The sequence below is a fragment of the Orcinus orca genome, chromosome 11 (assembly GCF_937001465.1).
Source record: "Orcinus orca chromosome 11, mOrcOrc1.1, whole genome shotgun sequence".
Taxonomy (NCBI): domain Eukaryota; kingdom Metazoa; phylum Chordata; class Mammalia; order Artiodactyla; family Delphinidae; genus Orcinus; species Orcinus orca.
Window position 1 is genome coordinate 96,851,505 of NC_064569.1, and position 27,317 is coordinate 96,878,821.

At 53.0% G+C, this 27,317-nt stretch overlaps 1 protein-coding gene and 1 long non-coding RNA gene across 26 annotated transcripts in view; one reads left to right on the forward strand and one right to left on the reverse strand.

Annotated features, from left to right (window-relative positions):
• Positions 1–27,317, forward strand: part of LOC125960485 (uncharacterized) — a 327,476-nt gene that overhangs the window by 9,864 nt on the left and 290,295 nt on the right. The window lies entirely within an intron of this gene.
• Positions 20,619–27,317, reverse strand: part of TTLL1 (TTL family tubulin polyglutamylase complex subunit L1) — a 37,501-nt gene continuing 30,802 nt past the window's right edge. For 24 of the 25 annotated variants that reach the window (XR_007470178.1, XR_004476682.2, XR_004476680.2 and 21 more), the window contains 4 exons: positions 27,221–27,307; positions 25,258–25,421; positions 21,792–22,087; positions 20,773–20,880 (listed from right to left, as the gene is read on the reverse strand). Coding sequence is in view for 1 of the 25 variants with exons in the window: in XM_033405198.2 (XP_033261089.2) it covers positions 20,751–20,880; positions 25,258–25,421; positions 27,221–27,307 (381 nt within the window). In the remaining 24 variants the exon portion in view is untranslated. Of the gene's footprint in view, positions 20,881–21,791; positions 22,088–25,257; positions 25,422–27,220; positions 27,308–27,317 lie in introns of all 25 variants that reach the window. The other variant, XM_033405198.2, reaches the window with a different exon arrangement.

The following is a 27,317-nucleotide window of genomic DNA, read 5'->3' on the forward strand; positions in this document are numbered from 1 at the left end:
GCGAGGGTTTGGGGAACCGATGCCAGGTAACTTGTCGGGGGGGCCGGAGTAAATAAATAAATGTCAAAGCCAGGATTAGAAACCGGGTCAGCCAGATCCCAGGCCTGAAGTGGATCCACATCACCACCTTGAAAATAATCACGACGATGGTGCAGCAATATGGAAAAACGCTTAAACTAAAATGTTAAAAGGAAAAGCCAGATACGAAATGGTGGGGACTCTAAAACTGCTACTACATTTGCACAAGGACCAGAAACAGAGTGGTTTTTCCCTTTTTAAGTATTTGTTCTGTTGCAATGTGCTTGTGATAATAATAATTAAGAAAGAGGAAAAAGAAAGGGACCACCTGCTTTGTGACCTAGAGGGGTGGGGTAGGGAGGGTGGGAGGGAGACGCAAGAGGGAGGAGATATGGGGATATATGTATATGTATAGCTGATTCACTTTGTTATACAGCAGAAACTAACACACCATTGTAAAGCAATTAGACTCCAATAAAGATGTTAAAAAAATAATAAAATCAAGACAAAAAAAAAAGGATCCATACAGTCTAAAGAGAGGTGGGGGAGGGGAGGTGGGGGAGGGATGGATTGGGAGTTTGGTGTTAGCAGATACAAACTATTATATATAGGATGGATAAACAACAAGGCCCTACTGTATAGCACAGGGAACTATATTCAATATCCTGTGATAAATCATAACAGAAAAGAATATGGAAAAGAATGTATATATGTGTAAAACTGAATCACTTTGTTGTACAGCAGAAATTAACACAACATTGTAAATCAACTATACTCCGATAAAAATAATAATAAAAGAGATACAATTGACATATATATTTTAAAAAAGCACTACCATGCTGTGCCAGGACCAGCTACTGCCAAGAACTCCCTGCCATTCTCCAGAACTCAGCCCACAGGGACCACTCTGCCACCCAAAACACCTCTGGACCATGTGTGCAGAACTCAGTCATCAGCTGGGGTCTCCCAGCCCTCTGAGATCTGGGGAAATTCCAGGTGCACTGCTTTTCCAGGCCCTCTGAAGATCCAGAGTCTCCCCATGGTTTCTGAACAAGTGCATCACCTCTGCCTCCAGCCTCCTGCTCTTTCCCACATGTTCGCTAGTCCTTGCCATCATCCCCGTCTCCATTTGCACACACTCACATAATCCCCCTTCACACCGACCACTGGTGAGGCTAGCAGGGGTTCCTGCAGACTGAACCCCACAGGGAGGCATCCAGCCTGGCACTGCCTAGCAACACGAGACACCTCCTGAGCCCTTTTGGCCTCTTGGCTCTGAGGTCACTACCTGGCTATGTGACCCAGGCAGCGCTCTGGGCTCTGCACACTGGCTCCCTTCTTTTCTCTCCCCTTCCTTCTGAAGACAAAAACAAAATTCCTCTCATTTCTTTCACCAGAACTCTGACACTTGCTCAGCTCTTTGAGTCTCATCTCTGTTCCAGCAGCTTATCAGGCTATTTTTCCAAAGAGACCTCCCCTTTCCAAGCTGTGAGCATCCCAACTTTGACCCCCACAAACATTTCACAATGTTGCACCCAGCCTCCTCCCATCAGATCCAAACAGGCCAGGAGCCCAATCCTGCCTCTGCTCCTCCCCCACTGAGGGGCCTTGGGCAAGTCGCTGCAGCTCTCTGCATCTCTGTGTCCCAATCTGTAACACGGGGGTGATGACAGAGCTCACCTCACAGGACTGTGGCAAGGAGTAAATGGGGCAAATCAGGTAGAAGCACGGGAAGCAGCTCTGGATGCAGGCATGAGTGCTTAGTATCTGAGCGGTTAACGTGGTCACACTTTGTCAATGTCATTTTGCTCCCTTCTTCTTGCAAAATGTGCTCATTACCTGAGTCTGGGGCAAAGGTTGACTGGTCCTTTATTAGCCATTTCCCACTAAACAGCCAGGATAAACAGACAGCCGATGTTAAAACATACTTTCACAGAGAACAAAACATTCTCCAAAAAATTTGAAACGTCCAGATACAGTTCTTGTACAGTGATATACGTGTGTCTTCCAAGAAAAAAAAAGTCAAAATCTGTTACAGATATTCACTTGATCGACAAGTACTTCCAATGTTTAGAGAATGTGCAGGGCAAGGGATGGGGTGGATCGAGGGAGGGACGGACCTGGGTCCTGTTTGTGCTCCTGGGAAGACTCAGCAAGGACGTAGAGTCTAGAAGAGGCCTCCCCGATAAGTGACCGCAGTGATCCCTGGAGGGCGACGATATTGAAGGCAGTGATATTTAACTGAGCCAAAGTGGATGGAAAGGATGAGGGCAAAGGCCCAGAGGCAAGCAATCCTGCTGTCCAAGGAGACAGGAGGGTTCTGCTTGGCTGGAGCATGCAGCTGAGCAGTGAGTAGCCCTGTGATGCTGGCAATCTGCTTTGCCACTCCAGGTCTCAGTTTTCTCAGCTGTAAAATGGGTATAATCACAGAGTCTAACACTTAGAGAAACTGCAAGGATTCTTGAGATCACGTCTGTGATGCTCTTAGGACATAGCTGGCACAGCCAGAGGTTGTTGAGCGTTTTCCAAGGACCTGTTTGCATTTTGTAAAAGTGCTCTTTTTAAAAATTTGTGATTAAAAAAAGACCATGGGCCCAAGAACATGCTCTCTGCACCAACTGTTAATAGTCTAGAGACATCAAAGTGTTAACTGTTGAGGCCGGAGGAACACATTTCTGAATATACCTTGGAATGAAGCTCTCCTCTGCCAAGTCATGTAAAGATCTGAATTCCTTGTAAATGTGTCCTTGATTAGGAGGCAATTACCCCAGGCTTTCTTGCTTTGCTTTGTTTTGCTCCACGCCTGCCTGCCTGCACGCGTCTGCTCACATAAAATGGTACCAGCGAGTACACGGCTCCACTCACATGCGCCAGGCTCAACTCAACACCACTGGGCAAGACCCCTGGGCCTGGAGCCTGCTCCCGTCCAAAGTCGGCAAGATATGGTCACATCATCTGGATCGCGTTTCCCAAAGTGGGCATCTCCAGGATGCCCTGCATTGGGATCACCCCATTTCCCACAAGTTCCTCAATTGGTTCTTATGCCTCACACAGTTTGAAGCTCTATTCCTGACACTGACAGATACCCTAACTTTTACTAGGTGGAAAAGCTCATTTGGGGAGTTCAGGGTTACAGTGTTGCCATTGGTGCCAAAGTGGAACAAGTATCAACAATGAGACAAATAGGTTCAAGTTGAGTGTTTTGAAACTTTGAATGAAGGCCTGGCAATGCCCAGACTTTATGTGATACATTGTATTTTCTACCATGTGATAAAGATATAAACTCCCTCAGGAACTCCTTCCTTGAGTCCCTGAATTTCAGGAGGATGAGGAGGTCCTGAACACCACATTGATTCCATTCTGAATCCAAAGTATCATCTTACCCTTTTTCAGGCTCCCAGATCAGATAAATTGAAGGTCATCCTGTGATTGTAAAGCAAGATTTTGTTTTACAGTGTTATCATGTGCATCTATTCCTGTGAATCCAGATTTCCTTGATACAAAATAAAATTAGATACTGAAGTTAATTGTTTTTAAAAACTGGAACAGTCGGGCCTCCCTGGTGGCGCAGTGGTTAAGAATCCACCTGCCAATGCAGGGGACATGGGTTCAAGCCCTGGTCCGGGAAGATCCCACATGCCACGGAGCAACTAAGCCCGTATGCTACAACTACTGAGCCCGTGTGCCACAGCTACTGAAGCCTATGCACCTAGAGCCCGTGCTCCGCAACAAGAGAAGCCACCGCAATGAGAAGCCCGCACATCGCAATGAAGAGTAGCCCCTGCTCGCTGCAACTAGAGAAAGCCCGTGCACAGCAACAAAGACCCAACGCAGCCAAAAAATAAATAAATGAAAAAAATCTATAAAAACAAAACCGAAACAAAAAGATCTCAAACTGTATATTCATCAAAAAAGTAACATTGCTCTTATTATTGGTTCATTTTATAACAAATATGTAAATGTTATGAAATTGAACTTTTAAAAGAAGTTGTACACCAATACTTACATTATAAAATAAATGGACACCAATAAAATGCTGCTACTGATTACATGTAGGATGTCATGGAAAGACTCCCACAATTAAAAACATAAAGAGGTTTTGAAACCACAGCTGGAGACAGTGGGGAGCCCTCAAGGACTGCTCTTCGCCCCCAGACCAGCTATTACCAAAGGTTCTCTGACCAGGAGTGACCTTCATCCGTGTGTCCGTGCCCGACTTGTTGAATCACCATCTGTGAACGCTGGACAGGGGCTCTGCCCTGGGGGCGTCCACATCTCACCTGGGGTGGGCATGGGCACCTCCAGGTGGGTGGGACTTGGGACCCCTCCTCAGCCAGGGCACGGGATTGTATGTGTCTCCATGTTACTGTCACGGCAGTAGTACAAGAAGCAGCGCCGGAGGTCAGACTTCCACCCCAACGCTGGTTAAATATTTAATTGGGTCCTGGTCGCTTCCTGGTGTCAGAGGAAAGGAGAGGCCTGAGGGCCACAGGCCCAGTTTTATCTTTTGTGAAAAAGAATTTTCCCCCCTGCCAACAATGAGGGAAACCTAGGACTCAGGCAAAGGCTCAGGGGTTCCTTGTTCTTTTTTTGCTTTGTTTTTGTTTTTGCAGAGCAGTTTTCGGTTTACAGGTTTGGACATGTCACCTCGCTTCCCAGCCTCAATGTGCTCAACTGGACAGGGGAACAGTGGCTCACCACCACCACCACCCCTGCCTGGGAGGGTGGAGGAACTAAACATGCTAATGGATGAAAAGGACTTTGCCTGGTGCCCAGCGCACAGCAGGCGCTCGCCCGACTGATGCTGATGTGGGTATCGGCCCAAACCATCAGGCGCCTCCTTGGGACTTCCCTGGTGGCCCGGGTTCGATCCCTGGTCAGGGAACTAGATCCCACATGAATGCCACAACTAAGGAGCCCACCTGCCACAACTAAGACCTGGTGCAACCAAGTAAATAAATAATAATTAAAAAAAAAAAAAAAAAAGACTCTGTGCTTCCACTGAAGGGGGCAGGGGTTTGATCCCCGGTGGGGGAACTAAATCCCACATGCCGCTTAGTGCGGAGGTGGAGTGGGGAGCACCTCCTCATCTGTAAAGGGGAGAGCAGGCAGGGGAGGGGCCTGGCAGGGCCCAGGGGACGTGGCAGCACCCTCTCCCTCTCCTGCACCCCCTGCCCCACAAGAAGCAGAACCACGGGGTGCCGCTCCCCAAAGTGGGCATGGCCCGGGGAAGGTGGACTTCCAGCCCAAGTGAGGGCCAGATTCACTGGCATCGTCATCCACGAAGGAACGTGGGCGCCATCCCTCCAGATCACCGGCTGCCCCACCCTGCAGCCTGTGTTTCCACTCCCGCAGCCCTCTGCTCTTCCCAGGCCCAGTTCCTGCCCTCGCCTGGTCTCCCTGTGCACCCTTCTCCCTCTGTGGGAGCCTCCGACCAAGTCTGAGATCCGTCAGAATCCACCCTCCAATCCAGACAGCCCCACTGTGGGCAGGGGATTGGGGAGGCCAACTCCACATTGAGCTCAAGAAATTCCTGTGCCCTGTGGACTGCCCATGGTTACCCACTTTCTCCTCTCTCTGGGTCCGGGCAGCAGATGGTAAAGCCACACCAGAGCCTGCCAGGGTAGGTCACGGATGGCTTTGAACCATCTGAACTGGAGCTGTGTATGCCGTGTGGCGGGTGCTCAGAAGTGTGTGTGACGAAGGACTATTCCTTTTCTTCTCCAGGAGCATGAATGATGGACAGTAGTTCAGAATGGGGGGTCAGCAGGGTAACAGGCAGAGGGGCGACATTTCATATTGGAGTGCAGTATTGGGCAGGGGGTGGGTGGGTGGGAGAGATTGGTGGAGGAGGCTGTTTGGGGACCACAGAACATCAAAGCCAGAGACCCCAAAGGATGACCAGGTGAGTCCATCCCTTCTCCTAAGTTGAGGAAGTGGAAGTCTAGGGAAGTCAGGCGAGTTACCAGAGGTTCTCCAGCCAACAGGGCCAGAGACCCTCGCAAACCTGGGTCTCCTGGCTGCTTCTCCTGTGTTCCTTACTTCCCCACAGCAATCCCCCCTTTCCCTCCAACACAGCAGACGTGTGACGCTGGGTATCGAGCTGGGCATGAATGAAAACCACTCATTCCCCACTTTCCAGCAAGTAATGCTGGCGGGGGCCAGAGGAGGTGGCTGTGAGCAGTGATGCTGAGGGGCCCAAGCAGTGCTCTGGGGACGGGGTCCTGGAGGGCCCCTGAGAAAAGCAGAGTTTGAGTAGATTCTGGAAGATTCACAGGGCAGGACTTGGAAGGACGGGTCTGAGGGGCAGGTAATGGGAGCTGTGAGGGGCGGGGCGGGGGGGTGTCAGTCAGCCCGAGGTGAAGCACAGGCAGATTCCTCAAGGCTGTAGGCAAACATCCCTCCTTATGGTTTGAGACCAAGGGCAGGGGCGGCCAGCCGAGGGCACGCTCCCGGGAGCTATCCTCTGGGCGTCTGGGTCCTGGCAGCTCCCGGGGGGCTGGGGGGCGAAGGGCCGAGGCTGCTTCCTGCTGTCCCTCCAGCAGGCTCAGACACGCCCTTCCTGTTGTGACAACTCTGTTCTCTGTGCAACTGGTTCTAGCCCGTGGCTTGGGTTTCAGATTTCGGCCCATGCAATCTTTGAGGCTGATGGGAGTATCATGTGGACTCTGGGGAAAGCCAGCCCGTCAAGCCCGGCCTGGCTTCATTGCAGCTCACAGCCTTCTTGCTGGGCACCCAGACAGTGGGCTCCCCGAGCCAGGGCCTCCCGGGGACCAGGCCTGGGAGACTGCCGCTACTCCCTCGTTCAGGCAGCCTTCACCCTGCACCTACTGGGACAGATCACCTGCTGGGTGTCCACGGAGGGCCCAAGGGGCTGAACTGGCCCTGGCTTCTTCCAGGCCCCAATAACAATCACATTCACCACCAAAATGACCCCCTTCCATGGCGACAGGCCCCAGGATGGTGCTTTATACAAGAGAACTCCTGCTTCCTCACGACAAGTCCTTTTTGCACTTGGGGAAACTGAGGCTCGGAGGGGTAAAGTGACTTGTCCAAGGTCATAGGCTCTTGTCTGGCTCCAAAGCCATACCCTTTGCACTACCCCACACCACGCTGAGTCTCCCAGTAGAGAGGGCACGGGGAGAGCAGAGGCCCTGTCACTCGTCAGTGTCCCCTGGCCTGGGGGCCTCCCTGAGCACTGGCCTTGGAGCCTGGCCCGATGTCGGGCACTGTTTCCAGGCACTTACTCTGTGGTCTCTGCGCCCTCTCCCACTTCCTTGCTCTGCTGTCCCCCGCTCACCTGCTAATGTGCCCTCAGTTTACAGAAAAACTGATTAGAAGGTACAGAGTTCCCACCTACCCACACCCCCCACACACAATAGTTTCCCCTATTATTTATGTCCATATTAGTGTGGTGCATTTGTTATAATTGAGGAACCAATATTAATACACTATCATTAACTAAAGTTCAGAGTTTGCATTAGGCTTCATGTTTTGTGCTGCACATTCTTTGGACTTTGACCAATGCATAGTGACATGTGTCCATCCTTATTATATCAGACAGAATAGTTCCATTGCCCTGAAATCCCCCCGTGCCCCACCAGTTCATCCCTCTCCCCACCCCAACCCCTGGCAACCACTGATCCTTTTACCCTTTCCATAGTTTTGCCTTTTCCAGAATGTCATAGAGCTGGAGTCATACAGTCTGTTACATTTTCAGAGTGGCTTCTCTACTTAGCAATATGCATATAAGTTTCCTCCACATCTTACTGTGGCTTGATAGCTCATTTCTTTTTATCTCTGATAATATTCCATTGCCAGAATGTACCACAGTTTATTTATCCATTCAGCCACTGAAGGACATCTTTGTTGCTTCCAAGTTTGGGCAATTATGCATAGAACTGCTATAAACATTCTTGAGCAGGTTTTTGTGTGGACATAAGTTCTCATTTAGGTAAATACCAAGGAATGGTGATATTTTTTTTCAGCTTTGTATTTACAGGCTTTTGTGTCATAGAACTGTGAGATCAGAAAAAGCACCTATGAGAAATTTGGATAAATATGGGTGGAGTTATATGAAAATGTTTGAGGCCACCAGAACCGTACTCAAGCTGGGGGGAAAGGTGAGGATGATTTAGTGGGAGGAGAGAGAGGTGAGAGGTGAGAGTGAGTTCACTTGTGTGGAACTGAAGAGTCAAGGGCAGGCAGAGGAGAGTGGCAGGTGCTGGGTCAGAAGATGGTTTAGAGACTCAAGGACGTGGTCGTTTAACTGGGCCTCAGGAATGGGCAGGATTTCAGCAGATGGGGGAGGGGAGGGGAGGGGAGGATGCCAGGTTGTGGGAACAGCAGGACTGTGAGGTGGGCATGGGGCATGAATGGCTGGGAAGCGGGATGCCTGGAGGTTCCGCCGTACCTGTAAGTAGGAAACTTGCTCCAGGCCAAATGACAGGCCTTTCCAGGTATGGGAGCTGAGGCTCCAAGAACGCTCCCAAGCTGAAGGGATTCCTGGGCTGCCAGTTCACTAAAATTTTCCATTTGTCCTCCTGTTTCCTTGCTTTCTCAAAGCCTTTCTGTTTGGGCTCACTCGCCTGGAGGCGTGGGACACAGCACCCTCTGGGCAGGAAGTGAGTGTAATGTAACCATGACCCCCACCCCACCCCAGTTTTTATGGCTGTGACTCAACCCTCACCCAGCCTAGGGCTCTGCCAGTTCCCCCTCCCCTGACACTTGCACACGTTCCCACTCCCCAGCTGGGCTGCTCTCCTCCGCAAGCCAGCTGGTGGGACCTGGAGGCTGCTGCTCAGGGGACAGTGGGAATAGAGAAGGCAGCCCCACAACAAAGCTTTGTGATCATTGCTGCTAAAAATAGCAGGACAGCAGGACTTCCCTGGCGGTCCAGTGGTTAAGACTGCATGCTCCCCAATGCAGGGGACATGGGTTCGATCCTTGGTCGGGGAACTAAGATCCTGCATGCTGCACGGTGCGGCCAAATAAAGTTAATATATTTTAAAAATAAAAATAGCAGGACAGCAACCAGGGCAGCCCAGACCCAGGTGCACAAGCTCGGCCACTGCCTCTTCCCAGCTGGCAGGGAAGGATGGCAATCACCCTCATGTCATCATGCACACTTTGGAGACAAGGAAACAGACTCAGAGATGTGATGGTGCGGACCCACACAGACAGTCAGTGGACGAGGGTTCTCCCGGGACTCAGATTCCAGAGTCAGGCTTTGAAATCAGAGATTTATTGAGCACCTACTATCCACTGGCCACTGTTCTGAGTGCTGTGGTGAATGAGATGACAAGTCCCTGTCCTTGTGGGGCAAATCCCCTGGGGCAGAGGGGGAGAGGGATACTCCACAAATCAGCAAGTGAACAGAAAATTTGCTCGCAGGGCCCTAGAACTTGGCCCGTCCTCTCCCCGCCAGCGGTGCTGGGCTGGCACAGGCAAGTTGCTCTCTCCTCCCCATACCCTGAAATGACTCTTCCCCTTAAGCCCCAGATGAAAGTTCTAGGTCACCTCTGAACATTGGGACAGCACATGCCTTCAGCTCAGGGAACTGCTAGAGGCTCAGAGGCAGAGAGGCCCTACCAGCCACCTGTGCCAGTCTTACCCATGATGGATGCCCTCTACCGCACCCCTGGGAGTGGTACCCTCCTGAGATGCGAGGCTCATAAGATGACCCATTCTGCACCTGAGAAATGCTACCAAGAAAGGGCCCCCTTACACCAAACCAACACCTACCGCCCCACTTCTGCCCCCTGCTCCTGGGTCTGCCTTCTGAAACACCCTGACTACATATTATTCCTCTTCACCTAATAGCCCCTCAATTTTTAAAAATTTTTATTTATTTTTTATTTTTAGCCATGCCGCATGGCTTGTGGGATCTTAGTTCCCTAACCAGGGATTCAACCCGGGCCACTGTAGTGAAAGCATGAGTCCTAACCACTGGACCACCAGGGAACTCCCGGCCCTTCAATATTTTGTGTCACCCCTAAATCTTCTCTTCTTGACTCTAAATTTCTTCCAATTTTAAACAATTCCTCACACACTGTTTGCCCCCCCCCTTTATTTTTTTTTGCGGTACGCGGGTCTCTCACTGTTGTGGGCTCTCCCGTTGCGGAGCACAGGCTCCAGACGCACAGGCTCAGCGGCCATGGCCCACGGGCCCAACCGCTCCACGGCATGTGGGATCTTCCCGGACTGGGGCACGAACCCATGTCCCCTGCATAGGCAGGCGGACTCTCAACCACTGCGCCACCAGGGAAGCCCCTCACACACTGTTTGATCTTGCTCTGGCTTGTCACTGCCGCCAGCGTCTGCTGCTCTAACTCTGTCCAGAAGTGCTTCACACAGTGACCACTGAGGGCCCCAGCCACACAGGACAAATTCCAGCCTGCCCAGTTCTTCCTTACCTCAGCCTGGGGGTGCGTGGCAGTGACCCTGGGGCAGCAGGAGCCACACAGGTGAGGGCGAGGGCCATCACAAATGAGCAGGCACCTTAGACTCCTTCAGTCAGTCATTCAACTGTCATCCATCAAGTGCGTGCCATACTCTGGATCGGGTCAAGCAGAGGTTGTGCTGCCCTGATGGAGCTGATGGTTTTGTGGGGGAGAAAGTAGAAAAGCAGGTAAATACCTAAGATAACTTCAGATAGTGATCAATGCTTTGAAGAAAGCCACAGAAGATGATAAGATACTTTGGCTGGAAGGATGATCAGGAGAGCTTCTCTGAGAAGGTGCCCTAAATGAAGAGATGGAGCCGCCCCCACAGAGATCAAGGGGAAGAGAATTCCACGTAGAGGCCAGTGCAAAGGCCCTGAGGCAGTGGTGAGCGTGGCACCCTCAGAGGCCTCTGTGGCTCCAGCAAAAGGAGCAAGGGCAGACGGGAGAGTGGGCGGTGGGGAGATGAGGCTGGAGCTTGAGTTTATTCTAAATTACAAGGGAAGTTTTCTTGGTGGGCGTTAAGTCTCAGATATGATCTGACTTATGCTTTAAAATTTAAGAGACAGGGGTTTCCCTGGTGGCGCAGTGGTTGAGAGTCCGCCTGCCGATGCAGGGGACGTGGGTTCGTGCCCCGGTCCGGGAGGATCCCACATGCCGCGGAGCGGCTGGGCCCGTGGGCCATGGCTGCTGAGCCTGCATGTCCGGAGCCTGTGCTCCGCAACGGGAGAGGCCACACAGTGAGAGGCCCGCATACCGCAAAAAAAAAAAAAAAAAAAAGAGTGTGTTTATGGTGTGTAAATTAGACCTCAATAAAACTGTTCAAAACAAAGATTTCTCCTCTAGCACCCTCTGGATTTTATGCTCCATGATGACAGGGACTGACCCACCTTGTTTAGCAAAGTGTCCCCAGGACCTCAAACAGCTATGACACACAGTGAGCACCCAGTAAATACCAGTAGAATGAATGAATGAATGAAGCCTATTAAAAGTTATAATCTTCAGTTGGGTGCATAGCACCTCACAGCCTCCTTCTCTCTCCTCTCCTCTCCCTCACCTCCCTATTTGAAACACTTATCCCCACGGCTGGTCCACTTCCTCTGGGATCTCCCTGCCACGCCGCGACCCTGACCTCACCAGGCCTACCATGGCCCCAGTTGTGAAGTCCCAGAGCCCCTTTCAGGGCTGAGCTCCTGTGACCCCTCGCAGCTCTCGTCACGCTTTCCTACATCCTGGCTTCCACGAGATGCTGAGCCGAGCTCCTCACTCCTCTCTGACTGCCCCTTCTCAGCCCCTTCTTGTTGTTCCTTGTGGCCTCCGCCCTCAGGCAATCTCCTGGAGCATCCGTTCCCAGCTCCATGCCAGTGGCCCTCGATTCTATATCACAGTCCAACTTCAGATCCTCAAGTGCCAACGTGACACCCCACAGGAGTGTCCCCAAGATTCTTCAAGTTCAACATCCCTAAAACTAAAGGCATCATCTTCCCCTGAGCCCTGCATGAATGGTACCTCCTTCCAGAAAGCTGAGCATCCTTCTTGAGGTCTCTCTCCCCTTCTTCACCCATCCTCCCCCACCAAGTCCTGTCGACGCTACTTCCAAATACCACTTTTTTCTCCAGGACACCGTCATCTATCGTCTGGATGACCATTCTCCCATCTGTTCTCCACACTGTAATCTGAGTGACCTATTACAGGTTAAAATTCTTTCAGTTGCAGCCAACTCTCTCTAACTCTGGCTGAAAATAGTGGTGGAGTTACAGGAAGGAGACAGGCAGTGTTCCGTGCAATCGAAGGAAGAACTGAAAGGTCAGGACTAGGGAAAGAAAGTGACCGGACAGCCCCCAGCCTCAGCCTCTGAAGCTCATGGTCCTTCTTTCTGGAACACGTCTTCAAGGGGCCTTCACCTCAACAGTTTATGTGCTGACCCGAGTAGCAGACATGTCCCCAAGACCCACTTGGGGGATCAAGCTCCTTCCAGACCAGGAGAAATCACCTGTGCCCAGCAGCCAGCCCTCCCATCCCCCAAGCAGATCAGATGGCTCCCCTAATCCTGAATATCTGTCCAGACACAACACAGAGAGCCAGCCTCTCTTATCCGCTGCCCTCCGCCCCTCCAAAACCTCTGCCCAGTCACAGTCAGCTCTTTCCAGGCCCTTCATGGCCCCTCCAAGGGTCCACTTGAGCAGGCTGCCCTCTGGTCTCGCCCACCTCTGGGAATGTTCCTTTCTCATCTCTCTCCCCTTCAGACTGAACTCTGCAGAGCAAGGACTTGCCTGTTTTCCTCAGGGCTGTGCCCCCAGCACCCAGTGCTATCACATCGCTAATGCTCCTTCGATATTGGGCGATTTAATGGGAAAACAGGGGATTCCGCATGCTAAGGAGAAGTTTGTGCCTGGGACAGACCATATGTGAGAAGAGTTTGCCTGTCAGTCCAGCTCTCCGGCAGACTAATTTTCATTCTTATTCTGAGTACAAGATTCAGGAACTGAAGTAAACCAGTGACTTTCTCGCTGCACAGTTGTTACATGGAAACAATATTATTTCATAGCCATGAATAATAGGATCTCACTGAACAGCTCCTGGAAAGTACTTTAGTTAACGTAACTTTGCCAAGTTTACCTAATTCTGCTTCAAAGGCTCAAACCCCTTTTACACACACGCCCCCTGCTGGTCAACTGAGAATTGCTCCTGGCTCTAAAGATCTGCAACCCGGGGTCCACAAGCCACTTCCTCCACCAACCCTCCCACCCCCAATATCCTCCTTAGTCCACAACCTCAGCTCTTCTTTGCTGTGCTTCCCTCCAGCCTCTCCCCGCCTCGATCATCCTCTGAACCACCCACAGAGTCTCATCTCTAAGAACACCTCCCTTGTCACTCTACTCCTCAGTAACATTCAATGGCTCCCTAGTGCCAAATTCTTTAGCCTGGCATCCAGGATCCTTCATAATTTGGTCCTGAATCCTCTTCATGAAATTCACCCCCCACTGCTCCCCTGCCTCCCATCCAGTTTCCACTCATTCTTTAAGACACAGCTCAAGGAAACCACCCCAGATCACCCAGCCGACCCAGAGCACAGCTGTTGGAGCATATATTATTCATGCCACTTCTCTCACAGTACAGGCTCAGTCTGTCTTTCTCACTGTTCTTACAAGAAGTCGTTTGTGAACTCCTTGAGGGCAGACACCAGGTCTTAAAACTCAAGTGACAGCAAAAAACATTAACTAATGCTGATTTGGCACTTTTGCAATCCTTGTCTTTCCTTCTTCGTGATGGCTTTGTGAGGTAGGCGGGGCACAGATTAAAATCTCCACCAGGCAGATGAGAAAGCAAACCTCAGAGTCATACAGCAAACAAGCAGCAGAGCAGGGAGAGGTCGCGGGTCTTCTGATACCTGATTCCGTCCTTGTTCTGTTACCCCCTGCAGTCTCTCTTGTGCATCTTCCAACTTCCCAAACCTTCTGAATGGCAAGTGACAACCAATATTTGTTGATTTTATAATCTCCAGTTTCAACCCCTGGATACTGTCCTGCTACCATAGGGACCTGGTGTTGCCCTGCCTTTTCCATAGGCAAGAACACGTTGTGTTGGAAAGAGCTGGGTGGGAAATCACATGCACCGGGCTCCAGTGAGCCTCCGTCTTCCACCAGCTGTGTGACCTCGGGGAGTCACCTCCTCCCGCACATGAAGGACTGGGCAGCATTCTGTGTCTCTCAGATTAGGTGCTGGGTTTTTGTTGTTGTTGTTTGTCTGTTTTTAACTTAGTAGGCCCTCAAGGCTTTGTGGGAAATGTAATTTGTAAAAGTTAAATAACTACAGGGCCGCCCCCCACCCCAGTGCCTGGGCCTCCCTGGTTCTCCCCCCACCATCCCCCCACCTTGCAGTAAGGGAGGCGGCTGCATTCCTGAGCAGGGACACCGGAGGCCAGCTTCCTTCTCCAAGCTGCTGCTGGGACTCCTTCATTATCCCCTCCCCACTCACAGCATCTGTAGCACCAACTGAAGAGAAAAACGTGTTTACCTGTTTCTAAGACTGAACAGGACCTCTGCCAACCTTGGGGAAGGACTCAGTCTTTCTTAAAACTCAGCCACGTCAAAACTAGTGCAATTCCCCATGTTAAATCATTAAACATTCCCATAGTCTTATGTTCTTCAGCCAAAGGACAGGAACATCCATGCGGGGCAACAGGGTGGGTGAATCGTTTGTAACCTAGAAGGAGAATGCGCCTGGGACTTTAGGGCACTGGGTGCCTTCTGGGTGACGGGTCTGAGGAGGTGGGCTTTGCTCTGGATTGGATGCTCTGAGGAAGGGCAGGTGATTCTGTAACCAGGTGTCTCAGTAAACCTTGTCTACAGGGAGTGGAGCCTGGGGCAGGTACGAGCAATGATTGGTGAAGTCAGTCCTGTGGCTGGGACAGGGCGGGGGGAAGCTTGGTCATTTTGCGGCTTGGACAATGTTGATGCTGCCATTCAGGTTCAGACACGAGGATGGAAGGATTCTGCCTTGATGATCAGTTACACACTGGCCTGGTCTGATGCCGATGGTCTGTGCGATTATTTACATTCCACAGGAGAACACCAAGCTGCGGGGACCAGGCCTGCTCTTGGCTGTCGGGACTGCTTTCTCTTCCTCGGGGACAATGTCAGCAGACAAAGCTCAGCACTCGTGGGACTTCCCTGGTGGCGCAGTGGTTGAGAGTCCGCCTGCCGATGCAGGGGACGCGGGTTCGTGCCCCGGTCCGGGAAGATCCCACGTGCCGCGGAGCGGCTGGGCCCGTGAGCCATGGCCGCTGAGCCTGCGCATCCGGAGCCTGTGCTCCGCAACGGGAGAGGCCACAGCAGTGAGAGGCCCGCGAACTGCAAAAAAAAAAAAAAAAAAAAAAAGGGTGAAGGAGAGGAGCTTGGAGAATGGCCCTGAATCAGACACCAGAGGCACGAAAGCCCCAGGGGCATGTGGGCTTGCATTGTACCAGCAGAGACACCACACCGCAGCCATTGCTGTCCTTCAGGCAAGAGGGTCACCCACAACCTACATCAGCATAGCAATCACATTTGCTGAAAAACCCAGAAAACCTGGGCTTTCTCTGAAGCATCTGACTCAGGTGAGAGAGTAACTAGAGAACAGGGGACAAGCACAGCCAGGCCCGGGAGCTCAGGAGGAGAGGTCGTGGAGGCTTGGGCTCTGGGGAGAGAGAAGGGTGTGATGCTTCTTCTCCGAGAACAGACGTGGCCAGCCCAGCGCTGCCGAGCCTGCAGGGCCTTCGTAGGGAGTCTGAGCAGGACTGAGAGCTGGGAGCGGTGGAGCAAACCTGAGAACCAGGTGGTCACCTGTCACCAGTCAGCCCTTCGGTCAAGGGCCAATTCCTTGGGGCTGTCTCTGCTGTTCACCCACTGTGTTCGTGTCCTAGAGCTGCTGGAAAAAATGACCACAAACTGGCTGGATTAAACAACAGAAACTTATTCTCTTACAATTCTGGAGGCCGGAGTCTAACATCAAGGTGTCAGGGGTGGTTCCTTCCAAGGGAGGATCTATTTACGCCTCTCTTCGATGTGGCAGCCGGCAACGCCTGGCTTGCTTGGCTCAGGGCGGCATCTGCCTGTCTTCACACGGCCTTGTCCTCTGTGCCTGTGTCCTCTCTTCTTCTGAAAGGGACACCAGTCATGAGATTCAGGGCCCACCCCAAATCCAAGACGATTTCATCTTGAGACCCTTAACTAATTATATCTGCAAAGACCTATTTCCAAACAAGGTCACATTCCGAGGTTCTGGGTGGACACGAGTTTTGGAGGGACACTGTTCAACCCAGTATACCCACAAAGAAGTCTGAGGTCATTGGTGTCCCACAGGGATGTGGTTCTGAAGGTGATGCCCCTGCAGAAGTAGACCCAGGGGCCGAGTTCAAAGCCCTGGCTGGCACTGGAGGCTACTCAGTGGGTGTCAAGTGCTCCAAGGAAATTGCTGCTGCCACCCACAGGGCCCATCCTGGCCAAGCTTCCAACCTCCCGGTGTGGAGGGCCACTGGGAACAAGGCCAGCAAGGCCCCACTGGCCCCTCTGCCACGGCTCTGCAGCTTGCCTGGTCCCCCTGCCCAAGCTGCTGCTAACGGCCACAGCCACCTGGGCAATCTGCCAGGCCACCTTCCGTGTCCTGTCCAAGCTACAGTGTCCTCACCGCTAACCCCTGGAAGGAGACTTTGCTCAGAATTTGCTCTCTTAGACCCACTCGAGATCCCGGGATGAGAACCCAGACTCCAGATATGGGGCTACCACGCAGCATTATCATGTAAGAAAAATCACGGGAATTAAACTTGAAAAAGAAAGGGGAAAAAAAAGGACAATCAAGGGGCAGGGAAGCCCATGGCTCCCTGCAGGGGACCCTGCGGACCCTCAGGCTCCCTTCTGCTAAGGGAGCACGGCAGCCACGGAAGAAATGAGCACGAGATGGAACACTCGGAACCCTCTAGGCACAGAAGTACGAGGATGCTATCTTCAGCTTAAAAGCATATGAGGAAATCCCCTGGAGGTCCAGTGGTTAGGACTCTGCTCTTTCACTGCCGAGGGCTTGGGTTCGATCCCTGTTTGGGGAACCAAGATCCCGCGAGCCACGTGGCGTGGGGCGTTGGAGAGGAGCGTATGAGACACAGTACGGTTCAGGCTGGGACAAATCAGAAGAGACATAAAAATACCTCGTCTGCTTGAATGAGAAACAGGAAACAAAATCTGATGGTGCTCCTGTTGCCTCGCAGGTGTCCTGAACTGTCCCAGGGCACCCCACTTGGGCACAGCTCCTGTTAATGAGCACCTTGTGGGCACTGGTCACTGGGCAGTGCCAGGAGTCAGGCGAGAGGCCGGCTGGCCAGGGTCCCTGCAGCGGACACTCACCTGCTTCCCTGGGCCACAGGAGGCTGATGGCCTGACGCTGGGGAGACCAGAGACGCTCCTCCGGGGCTGGCTGGAGAGACAGCAGAGCTGGAAAGTGGACCTAGAGGGATGGTGGAAACTGCCAGTCTCCTGGGGTTAGAAAATCAGGTGAGTTTGGGGCTGGTGGACACCGTGTATGGAGGGCCTCCAGGTCCCCCCAAGCACAGGAGGCTCTGTGGATGGCGCTGAAGAACCACTGTGTGCTGGGAGAAATGGCCACAGGTCAGAAAAATCCTCTGGGCCAGAGGGTGGAACCCAGTTGCATGGGGTGGGGCTGCGGGCCGAGACCCAGTGATCCAGGTGGGAGGCCCACTGAGGAGCCTGTCACCAGGTTTGGGGACTGCCGGGCTGTGAGAGGGGGAACCTGTAGGAAGACTCCTTCATCCTGGGCTTGAGCATCTGCCAAAGAATACTGAGGGAGCAGCCCATTCGGGAGGCAGGCAAATGATGAGTTCACTGTGCGAAAACTCAAACAAAAAGAATCGCTGAAAATGACCAGATGCTACAACCCTCAGACTTCGGGAACCACCCGCTCCTACCCCATCAAACGGAAAAAAGTAATGGGAGCAGATAAGAAAACAAAAATTGTCATCCTGGACGATTCCAAATGGGGACACCACTGCCAAGACCTGAGCCGAGTGACCCGACAGTCTGTTCACAGCCCAACAACTTCCCAAGGCCTCTTCACACATCGCATACTTCCTACTCCTGCATGTTCTAGAAATGTCCAGAGGAAACATCTGCCCCAGAACAGGACATCACTAATGTCACAGTCAATATTTGGCATAAATCTATTTAGCAGACACTCGCTCTCACCTAGTAACCTGGTCGCTGACAAACTAACTTCTTTCCTCCGTGATTGAACTGCCCTCTGAGCTCAGCCTGCGGTCACATTCCCAGCCAGGGACTTCACCCTTTCCCAGACACATCTGAGAGGCAAAAACAAAGCAACATAACGGAGAACCTGGGTTGTGAGAAGTGGTGGGTGGAAAAGCTGTGTGCAGAAGCTGAGGGTGGAGGCCAGCCACGTGGATTTTGTCCCCTCCTGGGGAAGAAAACCCCGTCAGAGCTGGAACTAGAGCAAGGTGGGGCAGGCAGTGACACGCGTTATTTCTAAGGCAAATATAGGTCATCCCCTTCTTAAACACTGGGAAGCAGAGGTCCAAAGAGCTGCTGTCAGCCTTGGGACAAACTAATAAATGGCAGAGCCAGGCCTCAAGCCCAGGTCTGATTCAGAGGCTCGAAGCCACACCTGCCATCCACAGCGGGCCTAAATATTAAGGAACACACGAAACGCCTCGATCCACGAGCTGGAGCTGTTTCAGGCTTAGCGTGAACACAGCAGACAGATCCCTCCAAGTTGCAATTTCTTTGGACTCTGGCTAAATGCCATTTGTATTACATTTCGTTCACTTTGTACTGTACCAGATCCATTTAAAAGGGCCTTTTCCCCTACATGGCCGTGAAGCATCATTAAATATACGTGAGCACGTGTATACACACGCGACATGTAAGCATGACAGGTGTTCGCACATGGGTACAGGAAAGACCTCTATCTCCTATGTCCTTGGCGTAATTATGTTAACAACAAAATCCTATTCCTAACGTTGTAACCAAAAAGAGGTGGGGAGTTGAAAAGGAAACTCAGGACAGTGAATGAAGCATCCGTGAAAAATGTCACCTGTGACAGTAAAAGGTTCTTACTAAGAGGAACACCCCCATGGGTTACTCGGCCGCATCAGTCGCTCTACAGAGGGACACGGGCTGCCTCCCCATATTTTTCTGTAGGTCAGTGGCGACCAGGGTGGCTTGTGGGTAAACACATCACATCAAGAGCTTATCCCGCCGCCGACGGCTGCGAACAGCGCTTACCTCTGCGTCTGTGGCAAACCCAGAGGCTGATGTCATATGAGCCACATGCTGGGAATTGCCTGGGCTCATCGGACAGACAGACTCACCTACAAAACCCAGGTGAGTTGTCTGAGAGCATCAAGACAAAGGACTTTGTAACGATAAATGCTGAGGAATATTTCTAGTCGCCTGTTTTCCTCCAAATCGCAGTCAAGCTAAAAGGAATGAAAGCAGCTGTCAGATTAAATGTTTTGCTTTCTCACGGCGGCATGATTTTGTAAGATATTCAGGTTTGGGGTTTGTTTTTAATTTAGTGCCAAATTTTAAAAACGTGAATACCTTATAATAAACTAAATCACACGCTGAAGCTGTTATAATAAACTAAATCACACGCTGAAGCTGAAACGAGCTGAAAGAGCTCGTTTCATACATTTGTGAATCAGTTCTTACAGCCCTTATGAAATAGACTGTGATATTGTGATTTACAAGAAATATATATTTGGTCTCCAACCCCTTTCCTGGCACACAGCTCCTAAAACCCTTGTAATTTCCTTTCTAAGAGCTACAGGGACATCTTTGTTATATTTAGTTTTGTTCCCAGTTCCTGAAATTGCTACAGAGCATAAAGGTGAAATGGGTATCTTTTGTTGTTCCTAACAAGTCCCTTTCAAGCAAGCCAGAGTTTGCGCTACTGACTGGGGGCTGGGGCTCCTGGGTGGCCTCGGATGTGAGCTGGCTGCCTGGGGAACCAACCACGTGATTGGAGGGGTGGGACTTTCAGCCCCACACCTCAGCCTCCAGGAAGGGAGAGGGGCCGGAGGTTGAGTCAGTCGCCAATGGCCAATGATTTAATCAATCATGTCTGTGTAACGAGGCCTCCATAAATATTCCCGGACTATGGAATCTGAAGAGCGTCCAGGGTGGTGTCCCCAGAGAGGACATGGAAGCTCCGTGCCCCTTCAGCCACACCTCGCCCTGTGCATCTCTCCCATCTGGCTTTTCCCGAGTTGCACCCTTTATGTAAACCAGTAACCTAGTAAGCAAACTGTCTTCCTGAATTCCAAGAGCCCCGCTAGCAAATTAATTGAACCCAAGGATAGGGTTGTGGGAACCTCCAACTTACAGCCAGTTGGTCAGAAGCACAGTTAACAACGTGGGCTTGCGGTCGGCGTCTGAAGTTGAGACGGTGGGGGCAGTCTTGTGAGACTGAGGCCTTACCTGTGGGATCTGACTCCAACTCCAGGCAGACAGCGTCAGAACTGAGTTACACGGCAGGACACCCAGCGCCGCGGCAGAACTGCTTGGTGTGGGAAAATCTCCATACATCTGTTGTCAGAGTGTCGTGTGAGCGTAAAGGAGAAACAGGGACTTTTCCCCAATAATGGGCTCCTTAACCTTCCAAAGAAATGCCTTTATTTATTTACAGGGTTTAGGAAAGGAAAAAAGCTCTAGAAAAAGGAAGTTTCCAAAATAGGTCTTCAGCAAGGGTGGGTGCAGGCTGGAGTTTTGCTCTTGCTGGTGGTCACTTCCAGGTTGTGAGGACGGTCCTCCCGGAGTCTCTCGATCGGCCCCCTCTGGGCCCCAGCGACTGGCCCGGCCGACTCCTCAGCTCTCGGTCAGACCCGTCGCCCTGTGCCAGCTCCTCATCGTACCTAGAAACAGAGAAGCATCTCCAGGGCTCAGCGGCAGTGTCGCCATGGCTGCAGTGCGGCAAAGGCCTGTCACCCGGAGAAGCAGCCTGGCCCCGTCCCACACGCCTCCAGCCCACCAACCACTGCCCCAGGCCATGGAACACAAGTACAACTGCCTCAAACTGTTACTGTGGGCGGTCCCCACCCCTGCAGCTGACATTTTATACAGGCCACCAGACTGAACTTGGCAATGACCCCAAGGAAAGGAATGAGACCTCAGGGTAGCGAGGGAGAGAAGTGAGGTCTGGAAATACTTTACACGCAGCATCTCACTCAGCATCTGTGGGGCGAGGATGACTAACCCCGTTTCAGACAGGGCACAGGGTGTGGGTGGCCTGCCCAGGAGGAGGCCAGGACAGGGAGAGGCCCTGCAGCTGGCTCACAGGCAAGGCCAGTGCCGCCTCCACCAGCTGTGACCCCCCACCCCTCCCCCCCACCAACGTTCCTGCGTCAGGCTGGCGCGGCGCTCAAGCACGGCCTGGACAGAAAGTACAGCCTGGACTCTTTTGCATCAGAAAGAACTGGCCTAGAACCTCAGCGTCCCTGACCGTTTTGGCATCTGGGTGATCCTTTCTTGCCGGGGTGGGGCCCCTCTTTTGGGGGTCCCATGAGGGTGGTGAAACCCGCAGGACCTGTTGTGGGCCCTGGCACCAGGCAGGCTCCAGCAAACAGGGTCTCCTACCCACCCCCGCCGTAGCTTCACATCACCCTCCTGACTCAGACCAGGAGGCATTATGATTCCCACTTCCTGTTTGAGGAACGTGGGGCTCAGAGGGGTTGACTCAGTGTGCTCAAGTCACACAGCTGGTACGCGGCAGAGGTAGGATTAAATAAAACCCAGGAGTCCAGATTCCTAATTCGGAACTTTTTACCCTGTAGCTCAGAGCGTGAAGTTCCTGCCACTGTTGAAGTGTGTGCGTAGGTATCACTGCTGACCACACCCTGACCGAGGAGCCTCTGTGACACGTGTGAAGACGTTCACATCAAACGTAGACGGTGCTAAGATGCTCAGTTATGTTGCGTTAGCTACATCTTGCTGACTTCTGGGAGAGCGTGTGCTTCCGTTATAAGCTCATTCCCAGAGCCAGAATCCGTGGGTTGAGTGTGGGTTAGAGGCTCTGAGGTTGAAGAACACATTTCTGCATTGGGCTTCTGGTGGCAAACGGGGCTGAAAGGGGAGGGGAGGGAAGAGAAAGGCCAGTCGCCGAGTGTTGTCTACGCGGCAGGTACAACGGGGTTTCCCTCTGCCGGACGTAGATGTCAGACCACAACACATGGGCCCCCCTCTCCTCCCCGTCTCCCTACAGAGAGACGAAGCTGGACAGAGGACTCCCCAGGGACACTGGCGTTCTGCCCGTGGGGGGCTCTCCTGGAAGCCACCCTGGCCCCTCCCCTCCCCCAGGGACTCCCGTTCATATGTCATCACTCTATTGCCTGTGCGCGTCTGCAGTACCGACCAAAGGGCTGGAGTGACCCCCCCCTCCCTGCTTCACGGTCGTCCCCAGCATCTCACTCGTGGGGTGGTGTGCAATAAGAATCTGCTGAATAAACAGAGGGGAGACCCACAGGCGGGCTCCCAGTTTCACTGGGTATTTGTGCAGCTTAACAACAAAATGAACTGAAATGAGCGTTTGGCAAGCAGCTGGCAACCGGGACTCCCAGGGATGGTGTGCCCACGGACAGAGCGGGTGTGGAGCAGAGTCAGAGACCGGATGGCTCTTCTCAGGCCCCTCCTGTGCTGGTGGGCTGCTCTCCTGGCCTTCTGACAGGCAGAATCCACTCACTGTCAGGGTTCAGAGCATTTCTTTTTTGAAAGGCTGTAAAAGTAGAACGGGGCCCCGGAGGGAGCGGATGCAAGGTGCCAGGCCCTGTGGCCCCAAGGCCAGGACGGCGAGCTGGGGCAGCGGCAAGAGCGCCTGTTTCCGGGTGCCACACCAGGGGCGCCGGCACCCTGGCTGGGATGCTCTGAAGGGCACTTGGGAGCACGCAGCGGAATGCAGAGAGGCTGGCACGGCAGGAGGACAGGGCGGTGCCTGTGATGTCAGGGCCCACCCCACGCGGCCCCAGGGCTGTAAGCCCACCCGGGACTCTGACAGGTCGTCTGAAGCACCGGGAACAGATCCCGAACGGAAGGATTCAGAACTTCGGCCCCGCGCTGGGGCTTTCCTTATCACCTCATCTGGGGAGAGGGTGGCGGAACGGATTGAGGGGGGCCCACCTTTTTGTCTCTCCAAGTAAAAGCACTGAGGCTTCGGACCACTGCGTCTTCAACTGGAAACGGAGCGTCTGCCCACTCCCTCAAGGAGGCAATGGGTTGATGGGGGCAGAGGGTCCCACAGGGCCCTCACAGCCCGCCTCCCCGCCACCCTCAGCTGGACCAAGGCGGACCCACCAGACCCTGGCCAGACTCCTTCCCCACACAGCCCCCCATCTGTCTCAGGACTGGGCCCACGAGGCCCTCCATCAGTCTGACGTCCGTCACCCGCGTGTCACCCTGCACCGCCCACAATGCTAACCCCCGAGGCTCTGGACGGGCCCCATCCTGGCCCCACCAGCAAACTCTCCCTCCCTCTGCGCACTGAGAGCTCTGTCCATCGTCAGCAATGGACACAGCACCTCCCATCCTCCACCTTATCCTGGAAGGTCCCCTTCACCTTCCTGCTCGGCAACCTGGCTTCCCCTGCAGCCCCTGGAGTGGGCCTGTTTTCCCTCCCACTCTGGAGGAGACCCTCCCACCGCAAACCTCCTTCCCAGGTGGGCAGAGTTCACCACCCTCACCCGGCCTTGTTGGTCACCTCTAATCCTCCGTGTCACTGCCCCTAATTCCTTAAGATTCAGGCTCTCGGCTCACTGTTGCTGGTGACCGCAGTGACCAAACAGATGGGACCCCGACTCCCTGACCTACTGCCCTCTCCGATGACCTTGTCCTCCACCCCAGCTCAGGCCCGTTTCCAGGGCACCCGACCTTGCCATGTTTGGTGACCGCAGCCCCTGCAAAACCTCGGCCGCCAAGCTCACTCTGACCTCTGCCCCTTCTCTTCCCAGTTCACTGTCCTACAGCCCTGACCCCATGATCCCTACCCACCCCCGCACTGTCCTCATCTGCTCACACCCTCATGCTTCCTTGCCCTTCTCCCGCACCTGGCGAGCACCCCACCCCGGGCACTTCCACCCTCTGCCTACTCTCTACCTCACCTGCGCAGCAGAAGCGCTGGAGGACACAACCGACCGGCCAACTGGTCGCCCTTTCGGTTCCCGACCACCCTCCCCAGGCTGCACACTTATGTCCACATGGCAGCAGCGCTACCAGCCAAGAGCCTGGGATCTGTGCGCTGTGTAAAGTTCACTCACCACTTCTCCATTTTTTAAAAATGTTAAGTTAAACGCACATGTTTACTTTTACAGGATCATGTAATGTGATCCTAACATATTCAGTCCTACGGGTTGGGTGCTGTTCCCCTCTCTTCCTGGCTCCCCTTCCCCGGCCCACACCCCTGCAGCAGTGGTGTCCATGCTGACACCCTAATGCATGTCCCTCCACGCCTCCTGGCCCGTCCACTCTCAGAGCAGCCACCACACGTGGAAATGCCCATCACACCGAGGGAGGAGGCACCGGGACCACTGCCCGTTTCACATGGATCACATCAGGCACCCTTTCCTGCACCTTGCTTTCCTCCCAGGCCCCCGGCACAGCCCCAGGTCAGTGCTTTTAACGTCCACTCACTCTTCTATGGTGAGAACGAATTGGACTTGCTCGACCACTGCCCTCCTGATGGGTTCTCACTTTCCCCCGCTTTATGTCACTACCAACGTGCCACGTAACCCCTCTGAGCCTTTGCTTCCACACGTGTAAGATGGAGCCATTGACAACCTCACCTCACAAAGTTGCTGGAGAAATGAAATGTGACAACACGTGTGTCAAGCCCTCAAATGCTACACTTCTTTTCCTCTCACCACCATAAGACAGATCGTATTATCCTCATTTAAGAAGATGTACACACGGAGACTCAAAGAGATCGATTAGTTCCTCGGTGTCCCACAGCTCTCGGGGTGGGCCAGGGCGTGGCCAGCCTCTGCTCCACGGCCGGTGACCAGCTCCTGCTGCCCCAGCAGCAAACGTGGCAAATGCTTCATTAATGTTTCTCAGGCACAAGACTAGACCGAGGCCTGGCTCAGCACGAAAACGCTTGTCTGCTACAAGATCTATCCCATAACACCAAAAAACAAAATACTCTACCCGACAAGGTGAGTCCACATATACCTAGAAAATCCCAGGTGGGCCCTGGTACCCCCCAATCTGACACACACGAGGCCAGCTGCACAGACACACAAACTTACAGAATTTCATAATTGCCAAGGACTTCCTTTGGGGGTGACTTGTTCCATTTACAGTCTGGAATTTCGCCGTTAGGGACGGCGATGTTGAGGGTGTCATTAATCAGGTTATACTTAAGGATTCGGTCGTTGGCCGTGCTGGAGGTGAGGGATGGGGACGCGTTCACCTACGAGAGGAAAGAGAACACATCCTTTGGCTGGACCACTTACTCGCCTGGAGCAGGGCCGCGCGCCGCAGATAAGGTTGTGATTCACACTGTTCATACCTAACACCTTCAGGAGCATTTCGTGCTCTATTTCATTAGCTGTTAGGTGAAATACAAACGGTATTTAAGGACAGGATTAGGAACAGAAGCTACAGATCCGTCACCACGCAAACAAAAGTCATAGGTCAACGTCCATCACAAACGTAATTTCAGCGTCTACCTGTGTGATGAGCTCTGTCCTCAGCACCAAAAGCTGCCCAGAGCTTTGCTGGAATCAGTGACCCAATGACCCTGACCAGGCAGCATCGTGGGTCGAGTGAAAGGAAAAGGACCCCTTCTGCTGAGAGAGTAAGTACTAGCTCACCAACAAAGCAACATTCTGACCAGGTGAGGAGCCCGTCCAGGCCTCTGAGGAGGTCAGCCAAGTCACAAAATCCATGTGTTAAAACGTGGCCATTTACTCCGCCGAGAGTCCCACGGGCCCTCAGTCAGTACCTATTTTCCCTTATTTTAGGCACAGTTGTAATGACTTTGGTGGGCTGTTTTCTCAGGCCGTGAGAGAGAAGAGACAGCAAATGGGCAAGTTGTTCAGGCTTCCCCGCCCAGTAGTCAGACTGTGTCTTTGTGCCGCCAGCAGGGTGGACCTCGGTTGCCCCTGAAATTACCACTGTGGTTGATCGTATAATACTGTAATTCTTATTACAAATATGCTACAGTTAAGACCTGTTATTATTTTAGAAGTAATGTTCGCAATTAAGATCCTAGTTCATCAAGGAAAACTTGAGTTCCATTCAAGTTATTTACTCTAAGATGGAGGGGAAAAAAGCATAAATATGTTATATCTAAGGACTGACCTACCTGTCTATCTATACGCACATTTATCTACACACACACACACACACACACACACACACACACACACACAGCTCGCCCTCCCGTAACCTGTTCTCCTGGCAGCTCCCTGCAGGGCCCCCACTGACTTCCCTACAGGGGACCACTCACTTGCTCTTGTGACTCAGCTTCGCCTGCAAACAGGACTGAGCTAAAGGGCCTGAGCCGTCCCGTCCACATGGGTGTGGTGAGAGGACACGGCACTCAGGGGCACTAGCGGGGAGATGAGTCACCAGAGTGGAAGCCTGCACCCTTTCTGCCCGTCCAGCCCTGCGCCCCTCAGAGGCCTGAGCCCCTCTTCCTGGCAGCAGAGCAAAGCAGGACCACCAGGCAAGGTGGGCTCCGTGTCAGGGCCTCAGACGGGTGTGCCAGCGCCCGCTGCCACTGTCATCAGGAAAAGGGTGTATGAACCTTGCCCTTTCTAGAACAGCCATGACTACATCCTGTCTACGCCTTGAAACGGGCATATGAGTCCACTTCCAAACTACGCCTTCCTCCCAAGAGGATAGCGTTCCTTATTTCCAGACAGAACACTACGACCTCCCAAGGGCTTCCGGGTCTGTGAGCTCCTTTCCTGAATGGGAACAGTGTCCGACAGGGCCAGGCCCCAGGACCTGGGCTCACCCGGAAGCACCCATTCGGAAGGGGGAGGATGGCTCGGGCTCTGTGGGCTGGGCTCGCCGGAGGTGACAGACCGGGAGTGTGTATTCCCCAACCATCAGCAAACCGTCAGACCTGGACATCTGCCCCCCCATCCTACCGCGCCCACCGTGGCCTGGGAAACATCTGGCTGGGGCCGCGGAGCCTGAGGCAGAGGCACCGGGAGGGTGTGGGGCGACCAGGCACGCGGGCATGCAGCGCGTGGGTACCTCGATCAGCCAGGGCTTCAGCTTGTCGTCGATGATGATGTCATAGCCGTAGCACTCAAAGCAGTGTTTGTCGTTGTTCATCACCGGCTGCAGGGAG